We start from the raw sequence: 13,939 nt of genomic DNA, 5'->3' as shown, positions 1-13,939 counted from the left end.
ATTTTTGCTTCCTCTGCTAACCCTTCTCCAGCACCAACAACAGCCTCATTTGTTTCCTCTTCCGAGACATTTTTCTTCTTAAAATAATCTACTATCGACCGCTTCATATCTGCTCGTCCTCCTGCAAGTAGCACCGGAGCGACCTCATTAAATTTTAACTCACACCTTAAGAAATTATGTTGCATATGCGACCTAATAGGTCGCACTCTGGAGCCCTGATCGCCTATCAGTGGAGCCGCGTTCACCTTCTCCGATGGCTGTCGCCGTGTAGCCTACGATTACTTATTGAGACATTGGCTAAAAATTACAACTTCTTGGTTATTTATTTTAATCTAGACTATAAATATTTCCCTATAACATCAAATTAACCCTTCTCGTAGCCTACTTAGGTGTCATGATCAGACTGTCTATTGTTAAAAGTCTGACTGATGACTAATGCCCAAGGGAAAAAAGACCATACACGTATGATTTTGTTTATCAATTAAAGAGTTTTCTCTTTCATAAAAAATGAATCAGACGTTAGCAATATAAAAATAACTTTGGTTACTTCTTAGACTATAACTTATAATACATTCTGAATGTTTGCATTCAAATCCTAGCAGTACGCAATAATTTGTACAACATTTAAACAACAGACTCTCAGGAAGATCCTCCAACAGGAAAATTCATATTCAATATTCATATTAAAATATCAACAGTGAAATCAGGGAAGAGCCATTAAAACATCTCAAATATTACGGTAAAAGTATACATTTTGTATTAGACAATCTTTAATATCTTTACTTCTTACACTATATAGCGTATAATACATTCTGAATACATTCTGAATGTTTGCATTCAGAGATGGTTCATCTTCAGTCCGTTTCGTTTGATGGGTCTGCTGGGCGGTGTCGGTGGGGTAAAGACGAACAGTGTTGGGATGGAATTTGGCTTGAGCTTCCTAACACCATCAGCTCTGTGACTCTAACTGTGTCTCATCAAAGTGGTCCTACAAACGGAGTCAGACATTTTAATGCAATTTCAAAGAGAAAGTAAATGATGTTAATGGATTTTCACAGAATGGCATCTAACCAATGCATAGTTATTGCATGGATTACATAAGCGCTTTGGCACCATGCTGTTTGCACTAGACTCTAGACAAAAGTAACATAAATCTCTCCAGCAAACATGAACTGACCATGTATTATCTGTAACTCGAGAAATAGCAGACCAAGCAATGCTGCAAAAGGGCATTTGTTTGCAATATATCCACATGATTTCCGTGCAAAGTTAATCACAATCTTTCTGACATGCATGAACATAAACAAAGACAATGCAGCCGGTGTTTTGAAAGAATGCAGGGTAAAATGCGGCAGTGCAGAAAGATAGCACGTCAAGTAGGCTAGCCTTGCAATGATGTAGTATTAATAGTTGTCATTATTCTAAAAATTGCATAGATTTTCACAGAATGGCATCTAACCAGTGCATACTTATGCATAAAAGAGCCTGGTGGAAAAATACAGACGGCAGATGCAGGTTGTTTGTCCCGGAGTTCAGTGCTAGCATTAGCATAAAAAAGGCGCAAAGAGCTAGCGAGCATCGTGTAGCTTAACACTACTAGGCTAAGTTCAATTCAAATTCACTTTGGTTAGTACTTTTTTCGAAGCATGCCATGAATTGATGGGGTACAATAATATTTTCCAAATGTGTTTTCTTTACAAAGTCCATGATAGAAATGTTCTTACCTCACACAACAAGGAAAAATTATTCGGCTTCCAGTTCATCCTTCTGACCCTCTGCTCCCACAATTTCCTCCTAGTAGGGTCCTGAGGGAAATGATGCAGACGTTTACCACGTCCGGGCCTTAGAGAGCAACCATAGGCTACACAACACAACATTTTCTTTCGAAAAGTAATGATATTACAGATGTATATTCCTCTCTTGTAAGTTGTCACACTTGCCTTGATAGCATGGTAATGACGATTGATTAATGTTTGGTCTGTAAGATGGCGTACACAAAACACGTGACTACCTTTGAACCAATCCACGACAGAATTGTCCTGAACGTTCTAAACAGAGTTGGCGGAACTCTCTCTATATACGGCTCTGGCCCTGGGAAGAACTTGTGCTGAGGGATAGTGGATGTCACATATTCTACTCTGGCCACCTGTGATCGTTTCTTTTAAGCAATCTTACACAAGATGGCGTCATTGGTACGCAAAGCACAGCCGTAGGAACGAGGCGCTTGCGCCGAGTTCCGAAGTCCTGTGCTTCAAGTACCAATAATGACATTCAAGAACACCATCGAGTGTAAGATTGCAAATCAATAACACAAACCATCTTCATTATCAACAATATTGTAAAATGTTTTCATATTGTGGGTTAATTAAATTAAATTAAAGCCCTCAAATTCAAGCTTTCTGCCCGAGTTCATCTCCATCAGAAAATAGTTCATATAGTAAAAGCGCCTCGTTCCTACTGTGCAAGTGAAACAATGTAACAGTTGAACGTTGTTATGGAAACTAGGCTCATGAAAGTAGTTTCAGCTAGTTAGCGTAGCGATACTTTCTGTAATTAGGCACATTATTTTTGTCCGTTCTTTCACCAGGCATTTAAACACACTCTAGACTGGGAATTGACCAATCAGAGTGCTTGCTTAAACTTGGGTGTTATTGAATACCACATTAAGTCAGCTTTACAAATTATCTCATTTTTCCCATGGACAGCACCAGATAGGCTTGAATGACGGGGATATGGATCAGTATACACCGGAATGGTCCTTCAACAACAAAGCTAAAATGACAGACAACTTCATATTGGATATGACAATCCAATTTGAGATGCCTGGCTCCCTACAAGACATGTAGTATGTGATGTGAGTTTGAATTGAAAATCATATTTCTTAATGTTCTCAAACAGGAAACTGATCCAGATGACGTGGCTGCCAAGGGAGTCACTGTGGGAATTCTGTATGTCCTGTGTGGCTGAAGCCTCATCCCCCAAGATCCAAAACATCGCACTCATCTTAGAGGAATCCATAGTAGTAAAGGACCTTCCGGATACTCCCATGGCCTACCTTCTCGGCCTCCTTTATGCACTCAATATTTCCTATCCGGACGACCTTAAGTACACCTTTGAATCACGTGTTCCTGGATAATGGCCCAAAATGCTCTGTGTGCGATCTCTAAAGAAAAAACTTTGTCTTGTCTAAACGTTGCAAAAAGAAAAGTGAAATAAAGAAACAGGTTTTCCCTCTTGGAGTCAGCTCTGATTAGCAGCTGTGAGATTTGACAAGTTCACATAATTGTTTTGTGTTGTGTTCTCAGACTAATTGCTGGTTAATAACTCAAAAGTTTGTAAAATGTGTGTTACACCCATTTGTAAGTTATGTAGTTATTGCTAATAAGGCAACGTGAAATTTGACATTGATTTATTTTATTTATATTTTTCTACATTGCTACATTGATTGTTCTAGCAAAATGTTAATGCAGAATGTATTTTCAAGTTAGACCTGTGAAGCCATACGTGTCAAGACAGCTGTGAATGACATGTTATGTGAATTTTAACAGAACTTTTTCATGTTGATTCTCTTGATGCCCATAGTCATCTCTGACCAGCAGCTGGCAAACTAATGTTTTAAGTGTTTATCACACATTTTATTGTCTTAAATTGTATTTTAGATGCATCTGAGCAGGGATTATTGTTCTAGCATAAGTGTAACTGCAGAGTGTTTTTCAAGTTATACCTGAATATTTGGCCATATTGTTGAATTTGAAATTCACACTTTGATCACTGACTAGCAGCTGTGAATGACATGTCATGTGAAATTTAACACTGGACTTTTTCATGTTAATTCTCTTGATGCCCATAGTCATCTCTGACCAGCAGCTGGCAAACTAATGTAAGTGTTTATCAAGTGAAGAATGGGGAGATTGCACACTAGGGCTGAGAAGTTCCAAAAGTATTTTAAAAGCCGAAACAACAATTACAGGACACATAAACAAGGGGAAACGTTTCGGGTCTAGCCCTTCATCCGTGTTCCTTGTACGTGATGCGTCACAGGGCGCAGCGGCCTTTTATCAGAGACACTATAGAAGGACTTTGCTTTTATAGGCTCGCCTGCCAATCACCCAATCACCCCAAGACACATGAGTGTGTTTGGGGTCTGTATCCAAATCACCGAAGTTACACCACAGGTACTATAATATCACGATTATATACAAACATGTACAGGAGATATAAAATTTGTATACAGAAACGTATAGTCACATTTTAATAGTGATACCATATTTAAATTAAAAAAATATATATATATATATATATATATAAAAACTATTTAGAAAAAGGTACACATCACCCTTATCAAAAGCAATATCATCATAGCACATTAGGTTATCTTGCGTCCATGTTGGCCTAGTCCATTATTCAAACAACTATTCTAATTACAACAGTTACAGCCAACATGTTAAGGTAAATTCATCATTGATACCACATAGACGGTCTCCTAAGACCAGTTCAGACCAAAGATTCGCGACGCAACGAGACTCTATTGGGACGTCGCGGGGGAAAAGTTGCAGCAGTGGCATCGGCATCCCCAAAGATTGAACATGTCAAATCGCCAGGTCCAGTTTTAGAACGCAACGATGTGGCTATTTCTCTTCAGCCAATCAGGACACAGCACAACAATTTAGGCTTATTAAATACAAGTTGTAGATGCTAACGGTATTATCTTTGGTTTTACACCGCACTTATTTAACATGCCCTGCAAATATATAAATCAGTGTTCGAATTATATGGGAGAGAGGGAACCGAGCTTCCAAAAAGGCAAAGTCAAAAAACTGAGGGGTCTCATATCTGAAGGTGTCTGCCATATTTGGCATTGTAATTTCATCTTAAACAACACTCATCCATCCCCGTGCAGTCTCTTACCATTAAAGATGTTAGATTAAAATATAGGCTAGCCTACTATACGTCACGTAGACTGACTCATTTCACGGATTCCTGTGAGGCCGGGTTGCCTTAATTACATCTGTCGCATTTGTCATGTGAAAACTAAATGTCAAGGGAAAGAGGCGGTGGTTGAAAAAAGTATTTCGATCGCTTATTAAGTTCACTCGTGGCGTGTAATGATTTATTCGTTTCCCTGTATCATTTCCTTAATTTAGAAGACAGTTAAAAAAAAGAAATATAATTATGAAAAAAAAATGATCTAAAAAAAATTATATAAAAAAAAGAATTATATAAAAAAATATCCCAAAAAAAAAAATTATATTAAAATTTTTTTATAAATTAAAAAAATAATAATTAAAAAAAAATTGGACCTGCGCACAAATGTTTTTTTTAGACCTGCGCGCGCAGGTCCAAAAAAAGATGCGCGTGCGCATGTCCAAAAAAAGATGCGCGTGCGCAGGTCCAAAAAAAAGATGCGCGCGCAGATCCAAAAAAAGATGCGCGTGCGCAGGTCCAAAAAAAAGATGCGCGCGCAGATCCAAAAAAAGATGCGCGTGCGCAGGTCCAAAAAAAAGATGCGCGCGCAGGTCCAAAAAAAGATGCGCGTGCGCATGTTCAAAAAAAAGATGCGCGCGCAGATCCAAAAAAAGATGCGCGTGCGCATGTCCAAAAAAAAGATGCGCGCGCAGATCCAAAAAAAAAGATGCGCGCGCAGGTCTAAAAAAAAACATTTGTGCGCAGGTCCAATTTTTTTTTTATTATAATTTTTTTAATTTATAATTTTTTTTTTATACATCTTTTTTATATAATTTTTTTTTTATATAATTTTTTTTTTTTTTTATATAATTTTTTTTTTTTTTTATATAATTTTTTTATATATAATTTTTTTTATATACATTTTTTTTTATAATTTTTTTTTTCCTTTAGGTCCTCCATTCGAGAACTTGATTAGCAGAATATAACCACAAGGTGTTGCAGTAGACTGTTTTATAGGCCTATTACAAGAATAAGCAGACTGTAAAGCACTGAAAACTACCAGTTTATATCAGAGGCACAATGGTAGTCTCCTATACTACATTCAATCTCCAAGTTGGAACTTGCAAACGCACATGAAAGTAAATGAGACCAAAGTCTATAGGCTTGACAGATTTACAAGCCAAAAACTTTTTTATTTGAACAGAGGTTGAGCGGACTCATAAGAAAATTAAGGTAAAACATTAACAATCGGTTCCTTTGACAGCCACTTATCAATATCAATTTTGGTTAACTCGCCTTAACTTGACTTAACATCATGGAAGTAAATAAACCAACCAATATTATGTCAAAGATTATTCATACGTGTGAAACTGCATAGAAATAGCGTGTGGATTGTGGAAACATTTTTTTCCGCTGCATGAATGAACATGAATGAAGTATAGTAGGCTATGCCATCCGTTAAAATAATAATAATAACAATAATACATTCGAGCAAAGGCTATATTCCAGGCTTCCAAAACAAAATCTAGTTTTAGGGTAAATGATTGGTTAAATTATTTGGGAAAGAACAGCTGATACAGCGGTAAGTTGTACTTTTAAATCAATGCATCTGCAAACACCTATGTTAAACACATATGTTCTTGACCCAGACATCGTGTACAAGCCCATTACTTTTAGGATTGATGAGTATTTGATCGTGAGAAAACAGTTTTACCGCGAGTGAGTATTTAATAGAATGAATGAATGTGGGTGATGCTTGGTGTGCGCGTGTGTGCGCGCCCATCTGTCTAAACACACGCAAATTAAACACGTATAGGCTAAGTGTATGAGAAGGAAATCGAGTCAGTCGACCTGCGATAAGCAGCTGATTCTGAACGGACTCGTCTTCAGATGGACGTGTTCTAACGCATTTTTAATCAATGAAATGTTAACACAACAGTATATATCTGACCATTTAATTTTCGAAATTTTAGGTGAAGCCGAGCTTCCCTTGCAGTAGAGAAGTCGCCACTACGAAAGAATGCAATTTATCCAACTAGCGGGATCTAAACAAACTAAGCTCCAGCGAATTACTACAGTGCCCAGCAAACATTTCGACGTCAATTAGACGTCTAATCGACGTTGGTCATGGAGGTCGAAACGACGTCGATTTGAGGGGCTGATATGAAAGTTTTTCTAACGTCGGTCTTTCGACCGACTTCGTTTCGACGTCTCATAGACGACATCAATCCACGTCGTCTCGACGTTATATAGACATTTCAACCTACATGAAATTTACTTTTAAGCCAATACACTAAATACCCACTTAATTATGAAAAGAATAGTATTAAGCTACATTTCAGTTACCTTGTAGTGTGCCCCAATTTACGGTTTTTCAGTATAGCTACCCACTGAACCTATAACAAGCAGTTCTTGTGCTGCATGTAGATAATTAAACATTTCTCAATCTGTTGTAAACATATTTACCTCAAACCGTGTGGTCAACAAGTCCAATAGACGTCGAGTCGCAACGTGACTTTATTTCGACCCTTTGCCGACATGATGTATAGATAGAACCAAATGTAGCCTATAGAGAGCATTTGGTCATATCAAAAGGACAGCAATATTTGGCTACATCTATAATATTTTGTTTAATTATGCATACTCTTATCAATCAAGCATGAATACATGTCCTATTAATCTTCAACAAAAGACAGATTTCAGGGTATAAAGTGCACTGCATCAAAAACATTTTATTTATACCCAAGTAGGCCTACATCTTCTTTAAACAACAAAATGAAAACTTATTGGGACCAAAATCCCATCCCCCCAGTCCTTGCAGGTGCATGTTTCAGGTGTAAACTCATGGCTGCTTCGATTACTGTATCTGTGGCCTCGGGATTCCATCTCGTCACAGCAGCTGGAAAGAACACCAGTACAAGGTTTGGTGAGAGTGAGAAGTTTGACTGGCCAAAATACACCAAGTGTTTGGCTCAGTGGACGAAGACAGTCTCACCATCCAGCGCCCCAGCCTCAAGGGCTACCTGGTGGCTACATCAAGTCCATTTAGCTTAGCTACATCGGAAGCTATCACCCCTCTCGCTATCAATAATGAGAAGAATGGGTCCTAAAATTGACCAACAGTTCACAGGACTAATGCACGGGGAAAGGGCTTTGCCACCCGTGTTTTATTTTCAATAACACACAGCTACCGTTGGCCCTGAAACGGGACGCTGCTGCTCCCCAGCTGGGAAGTAGCAGCGTCCCGTTTCAGGGCTAAGCTAACGTTAGCCTGCTAGCTTCCCGCTCCCAGTTCGTATGTAACGTTACAAATACGAAAACCCGCTATCCATGAGAATACGCCATGTAGCCTCAAATTCAACAGTTAGGCATGCAAATAACAAAAGGGTAATGTCTCTACAAATACAGTTGCATTTCGAATTGCAGTGTCTTTTCGAAACTCACCTGCAACTCCCGCATGCTGCTGAGTGCCGAACTTGACGGCGAACTGATATCACCTGCGCATGCGTTGGAGGGATTACGTGTTGGTGCGCAAGGAAAAATAGTTCCTCAATGGAACTTGAGTAAATGCTGGAATAAAACATTTTAGAACCTATATTGGCCATATACATGATAGCATATTGCGTTTGGAATAATAACACTTCAATAATACTATTAATGTGTAAACATTACCGTTCACACTAATGTTACAAAGTTACATCGTTGTTAAGTTAAATAGCGATATAAACAGTGTTTATTCAGTTACACAACTGTCAAACAAGCTTTCCTCGAAATCACCATTTCCGTAGTGGCATATATGTTTTCATGTCGGCAAATGGTCGAAATAAAGTCACGTTGTGACCCGGCGTATTTTAGACTTGTTGAATGCATAAATGTTTGCTGGGAGTGTTTATTCGGTTACACCACTCTAAAATAAGTCTTCCTTGAAATCACCATTAATCTAATGATTATGTTTTCATGTCGAAATGAAGTCACGTCGTGACTCGACGTCGACTGGACTTGTTCGCTTCGACGCAGGTCGAGAAAATGTTTGCTGGGTTATTGTTGTTGGATGTGTGGCGTGTGTGTAAGCAGGCACAAGCGTGTGTCACACGGTGAACCCGGTTACGGTGAACCCAGCTCTGCTTCAACTTAAAAAAAAAAAAAATCGTTCATACTCCGCGTACCACTAGAGAACGCTCGCGTACCACCAGTGGTACGCGTACCACTGCTCTACTGCCATCTAGTGGTCTTCGTTGAGAGATGCAACAGCATATATTCGTCGCCCAAACATATATAGTTGCCCAAACAAACCATTGACCTAGAGACCCATCTCGGGCGGTTTATAATGTTTGGTACTTAATTCAATGATGAGGATGTTTTCCTACAGGAATCTAGTAATCTAATAAACATAGGCATACACATTTGACCTATATTGAATTTGCAACACATTGTTATGGCAAATTCAGCTGTCCCTGCTGAATGCATTTATTTAAAATAGTACAACCAGTGTCGCAAGGCTTTTGTAGTCTTATCCTGAATAAGTGAGTCTGGAGAATCAATCAATCCCCTAACTCTTTGTTCAACACTATATTTTTGTTGACGCTAGGGGTCGCTATTTACTCTGTTCAATGTCTCTTAAGTACCAATCTAACTGCGCGCGCGCGCGCACACACACACACACACACACACACACACACACACACACACACACACACACACACACACACACACACACACACAGCTACTAATGTTTGATCTCAAATTAATGTTGCAAATTAATTTATGGACGCTGACCAATGATGAATCATCTCTAAAGAACATCTTGTAATTTTGAATTTGTATCTGGTTCTACTTGACACACACATGCAAGTGTTGTTCTTATTGTTCTGAAGCACAACAAGTTTACACGTTGTGGAACACGTGGAACAAGCCATAGTACTGGTGGTGAGTGTGAAGTGATGAAACTCAAGTGCAGAGTGGTTGTTGTCCAAGCAGGGCTGCACCCATGGTACACATCAGTCCTTGGCTTGCACTATGTGGACTTCTGTTCAACTTGCTCATGAAGGATGTCTGTTTTTTTTTGCTCACAGCGAGAAGCGTCAAGGAGAAATTCTCCCTCAAGCCATCTTCCCAACAAAGCTTAGCTGTGGGTGAGGCCTTGGTGAAATCACCATAGATTAGATATTTAGTACCAAGTCAGGCATGTGACGTCACACAACATACACAGTGAGATACACGTCACGATCAAGCTGTGTAGCCTATGTGTACATGGGAACCTAAACCTAAACCTAAATATCTTTATTTGTTTTTCGATCGCGCATCATGGATTAACCGAACACGAGATGTGACTAGGAGGGATAATTTGGACGTTGGTAAAGTGGAAGCATATGTAGACCTACCAACCAATCACAGTCTTGACAGTGCATGTATAGTGCATGCGTCTCTGCCATTGGTGACCGGCTGGAACACTTCATTTACTTTATTGACCCTGCGATGAGAAAACGGGGACACTGATGAGTTGCTAAGCAACACATTGTGATACGTGCTCTGACGTCTCGGTCCATCAGCTCAGCGATAACGCTCCTATGCATGGTGCGCTGTTTCAGCCCGACCGCGTCCAAAGAAAACATGATTGCAGCCTGGATGTAGAATGTTAAATATATAAACAAGTTTAAGAAGTAAACAAAAAGGAAGATATAATTTTTTTTAGATTGATTAGATGTACGTTTCGGTTTGTTTTGTTATGGAGTTCAGGGCAAGCTACCATACAAATGAGTTACAGCAGGTCATATTTCCATGAACTGTGATATGAATGATGATGTTGCTCAAGAGAGGTTGCCAAAAGGCAGATGGTCGTTAAACATTGGATAAAGTTTAAGCTCTACTGATGCACACTACTGTGATGTGGAGGGTAGATGGATAAACAACTGGTATGCTGCTGATCCAGCTGTTGTCAGACATCTGGGTGGACCATGTGTGATGTCACTAAAGGTTCCACTTTGAAACTGATTTGAATGGCGTTCACACCAGGAGGTAAAAAGAGGGGCCTTCCAAACCATGTGATGATTTGGTGTAATTCGGGCAATTCGGGCAAAAGACAGCATCTTCAATATTTAAGTATAACAAATTACAACCCAGTGATGTTTCTATGGTCCAGAAAAAAAGCATGTAGGCCTATGTCACTTTAAAAGCCACCATTTTATTATTTCTTATTTTTTACAGTGTTAGCATAGTAGCGAGACATACAATATCTGTAACGATTAGTAACCATAGCACCAAAATCAATCATCCATTTCTTTAACGCAGGCTACAAACATAGTGTAGCTACATATGATATATATATATATATATGTATGTATATATATATATATATATATATATATAGAATATTTGAAACATCTTTGGATTATACATGGCAAACAAAAAGATCAATGCCCATTTGATATTCAGCACGCCGTTTACACTTCAAGTTTAAAAATACACAAATCATAAGTTACACATCTTTATGGTTATTTAAAAAAAAAAACACATACACACGCACAAAACAATCATGATTACTTTTCTACACAATTTATGGCACATAGTGCATCAAGTATTTTTATAATTTCTGATACAGACCTTATAGCACAATTGACCATCATGAAAACTCAGACAGTCAAAGGATTCTAGCTGCTCACGACTTGTATGAGTTCTTTCCGCCATAATTTAACGTCTAAACAAGCTGAATTCTCCGGCAAAAAAAAGTTATGATCTGCATCTAATAAACTTTGGTTAAAGCATTGTTTTAGAGTATCAGCGCGTAATGCTCTGTTTGTAGTAGTAGTAGTCGTAGGGGAATTTTCTTCCTATTGTCAGCTACCAAAAAAAGGGGGATTTGTCTACTGCGAGGGGTACCTGACATTATCTGGCAACCTTTCACCCATCACCCATTGAATGCCAGCACCTTCCCTCTCCCCATTAGAAGTAGTTCCAGTAGTTATAATGTACTGTCCAATATATCGTTGTTTACTGTTAGTGGTTACACACTAAATAATACCTTTTCAGTGACACAAACAATAATAAAAGAAATAATGGAAAAAAGATATCAATGTCTTTTTCTCCCTTTTTTTGTAATCACTGTCGCTTAAAATATACATAATATCTACAATTTATAACAGAATAAATACGTTGAAACGCGAATGCTGTACAGTACATTTCAGTAGTGTGGATGATCAAGACAGAGGTAGGGGTTGCTGTTACCAAGGCCCAAGTTGATGTGGAGAGAGAGAGGGAGAGGGAGAGAGGGAGAGGGAGAGAGAAGGAGAGAAGGAGGGAGCGAGAGAGAGAGAGAGCGAGAGAGAGGGAGAGAGAGAGAGAGAGAGAGAGAGGGAGAGGGGGAGAGGGAGAGGGAGAGAAAGAGAGAGAGGGGAAAGAGCAAAATAGAGATGACCCTGTTTACTTCTTGGACGGTAATGAGGACGTGACCTTTTAACACTATTGGATTTTCAAAATAAAACAACTTAATGAAAAAATAAAACAAATACTTAAAGTAACCTGTAACCAACAAATTTCGATTTTCAAAACAGTACATGGGAGGTCTGGAAAATGCTCACCAAAATGCTGGTCTGATCATTTTCTTTCACATACATGAGAACTATTTTGAGCTATTTTGAACTCTGAGAAAAAGGCAGGTAAGAAATACACATGTAACAACCAAACCGTTTGTCCTTGAGATCTATAACTCATGTTCATGATTCAAGTCATGACATGAGACATGTCATGACTTACAGTGTCGGCTACTCGAATCCCTTGCGGTGATGTCGTCTTGTGCTGTTTCACGTACCATTTATGTACCGGCTGATCAGCCTTTGTGAGTCATACACAAGGCAACAACACAGAGCCTTCTAGAAACACCCATCTCTTTCACACTTACATCGATTCACGATGCCAGTCCCTATTGTTATTATTTCACAGGAATATGCAAGTGTTTTTTTTTCCTCCAAGATGCATGGATTACAATTGTAAGTAAACAGTCTTGTACTATGGACGTTAACACGGAAACTCCTAATCAAAGTACGTAGCCATGATTCATTCTGGCAGCGCTGCTGTTAGTCATTGCAACACGGGGACGATGACACGATGATCACAGTGTGTACCGCAGAGTTGTATCTGCGCCATGCAGCACCATGCAGACTTGCCAAATGCACCGCGTAGAACTGTAAATACTGGGTGGTGGAGAACTTCGATGGAGCAACACAACAACCGCAATAACATTAATGGCAGTAACAAAAAGAACGGGCTCCCAGAATCCATTAAATGGAAATTCTGTGACCTTGTGAGATTGTCCATTTATTATTGATGTAGCGTGTGTGCGGCTCATCGTCCCTCATCTGTCTGTAACATGAAGTCCCTTACGTGCAAAGCCGTAGATACAATAACATAGTATAAAAGTACGCACCGGCAGCGTGCCAGAGCCGAGATAGCGCCGTAAAGTGGTCTTCAGTACACCGGAAACAAAGACATGAAACAGTAGCTGCCGTTTTGGAAGGCGATGTTTGGAAGAGTGATGTAAGGCGAGGTGTTGTTGACAGAACCCCCACCCCTCTCACCACCATCCCGTCGTCCTGTACCGTAGTGGTGCCACCCAGCTGAGCGCGGGGGGGGGGGGGGGTCCTCTGGAGGGGAGGGAGGGCGGTGAGAGGGTGACTGCAGCGGCTGGGATCAGGCGCTGGGGCGGCGGCGGTCCCAGTATACTATTTACTGGACTTGGACGAGCAGGCCATTGTGCTCCTGTGGCATGCACTTCCCACAGAACCCGCCGCAGCGGCCATAGATTCTTCTGCCGTCCTACGTTTGGTTTGGGAAGGGGAAGACGGAGGAGAGGGGAAAAAGGAAGTGGGCGAGGTGGAACTTTCAATGGAGCGTCACAAAATATCCGTCAGAGGGGAGAATTCCTTTTCGCATAAACTATTCGGAAAATCCCTCCTCAAGAATTTGATGAAGAATCTTGAGAATGTTGAAGAATTTTGAATGACAAACAGTGCTGCATGCTTCATTCACAGCCATCTAATAC

General features: G+C 39.7%; 1 protein-coding gene across 1 annotated transcript in view; it reads right to left on the bottom strand.

The window, feature by feature from the left end:
• Positions 1-13,623: 13,623 nt before the first annotated feature.
• Positions 13,624-13,939, bottom strand: part of LOC311356975 (A disintegrin and metalloproteinase with thrombospondin motifs 20) — a gene marked incomplete at both ends in the record, with an annotated part of 84,960 nt that continues 84,644 nt past the window's right edge. The window contains 1 exon segment of the mRNA XM_084476842.1: positions 13,624-13,713. Within this exon segment, the coding sequence (XP_084332968.1) occupies positions 13,624-13,713 (90 nt within the window).

Source organism: Micromesistius poutassou (genome assembly GCF_964030765.1).
Source record: "Micromesistius poutassou genome assembly, chromosome: 13".
Lineage (NCBI taxonomy): Eukaryota > Metazoa > Chordata > Actinopteri > Gadiformes > Gadidae > Micromesistius > Micromesistius poutassou.
This window is presented reverse-complemented; position numbering and strand designations above follow the sequence as displayed.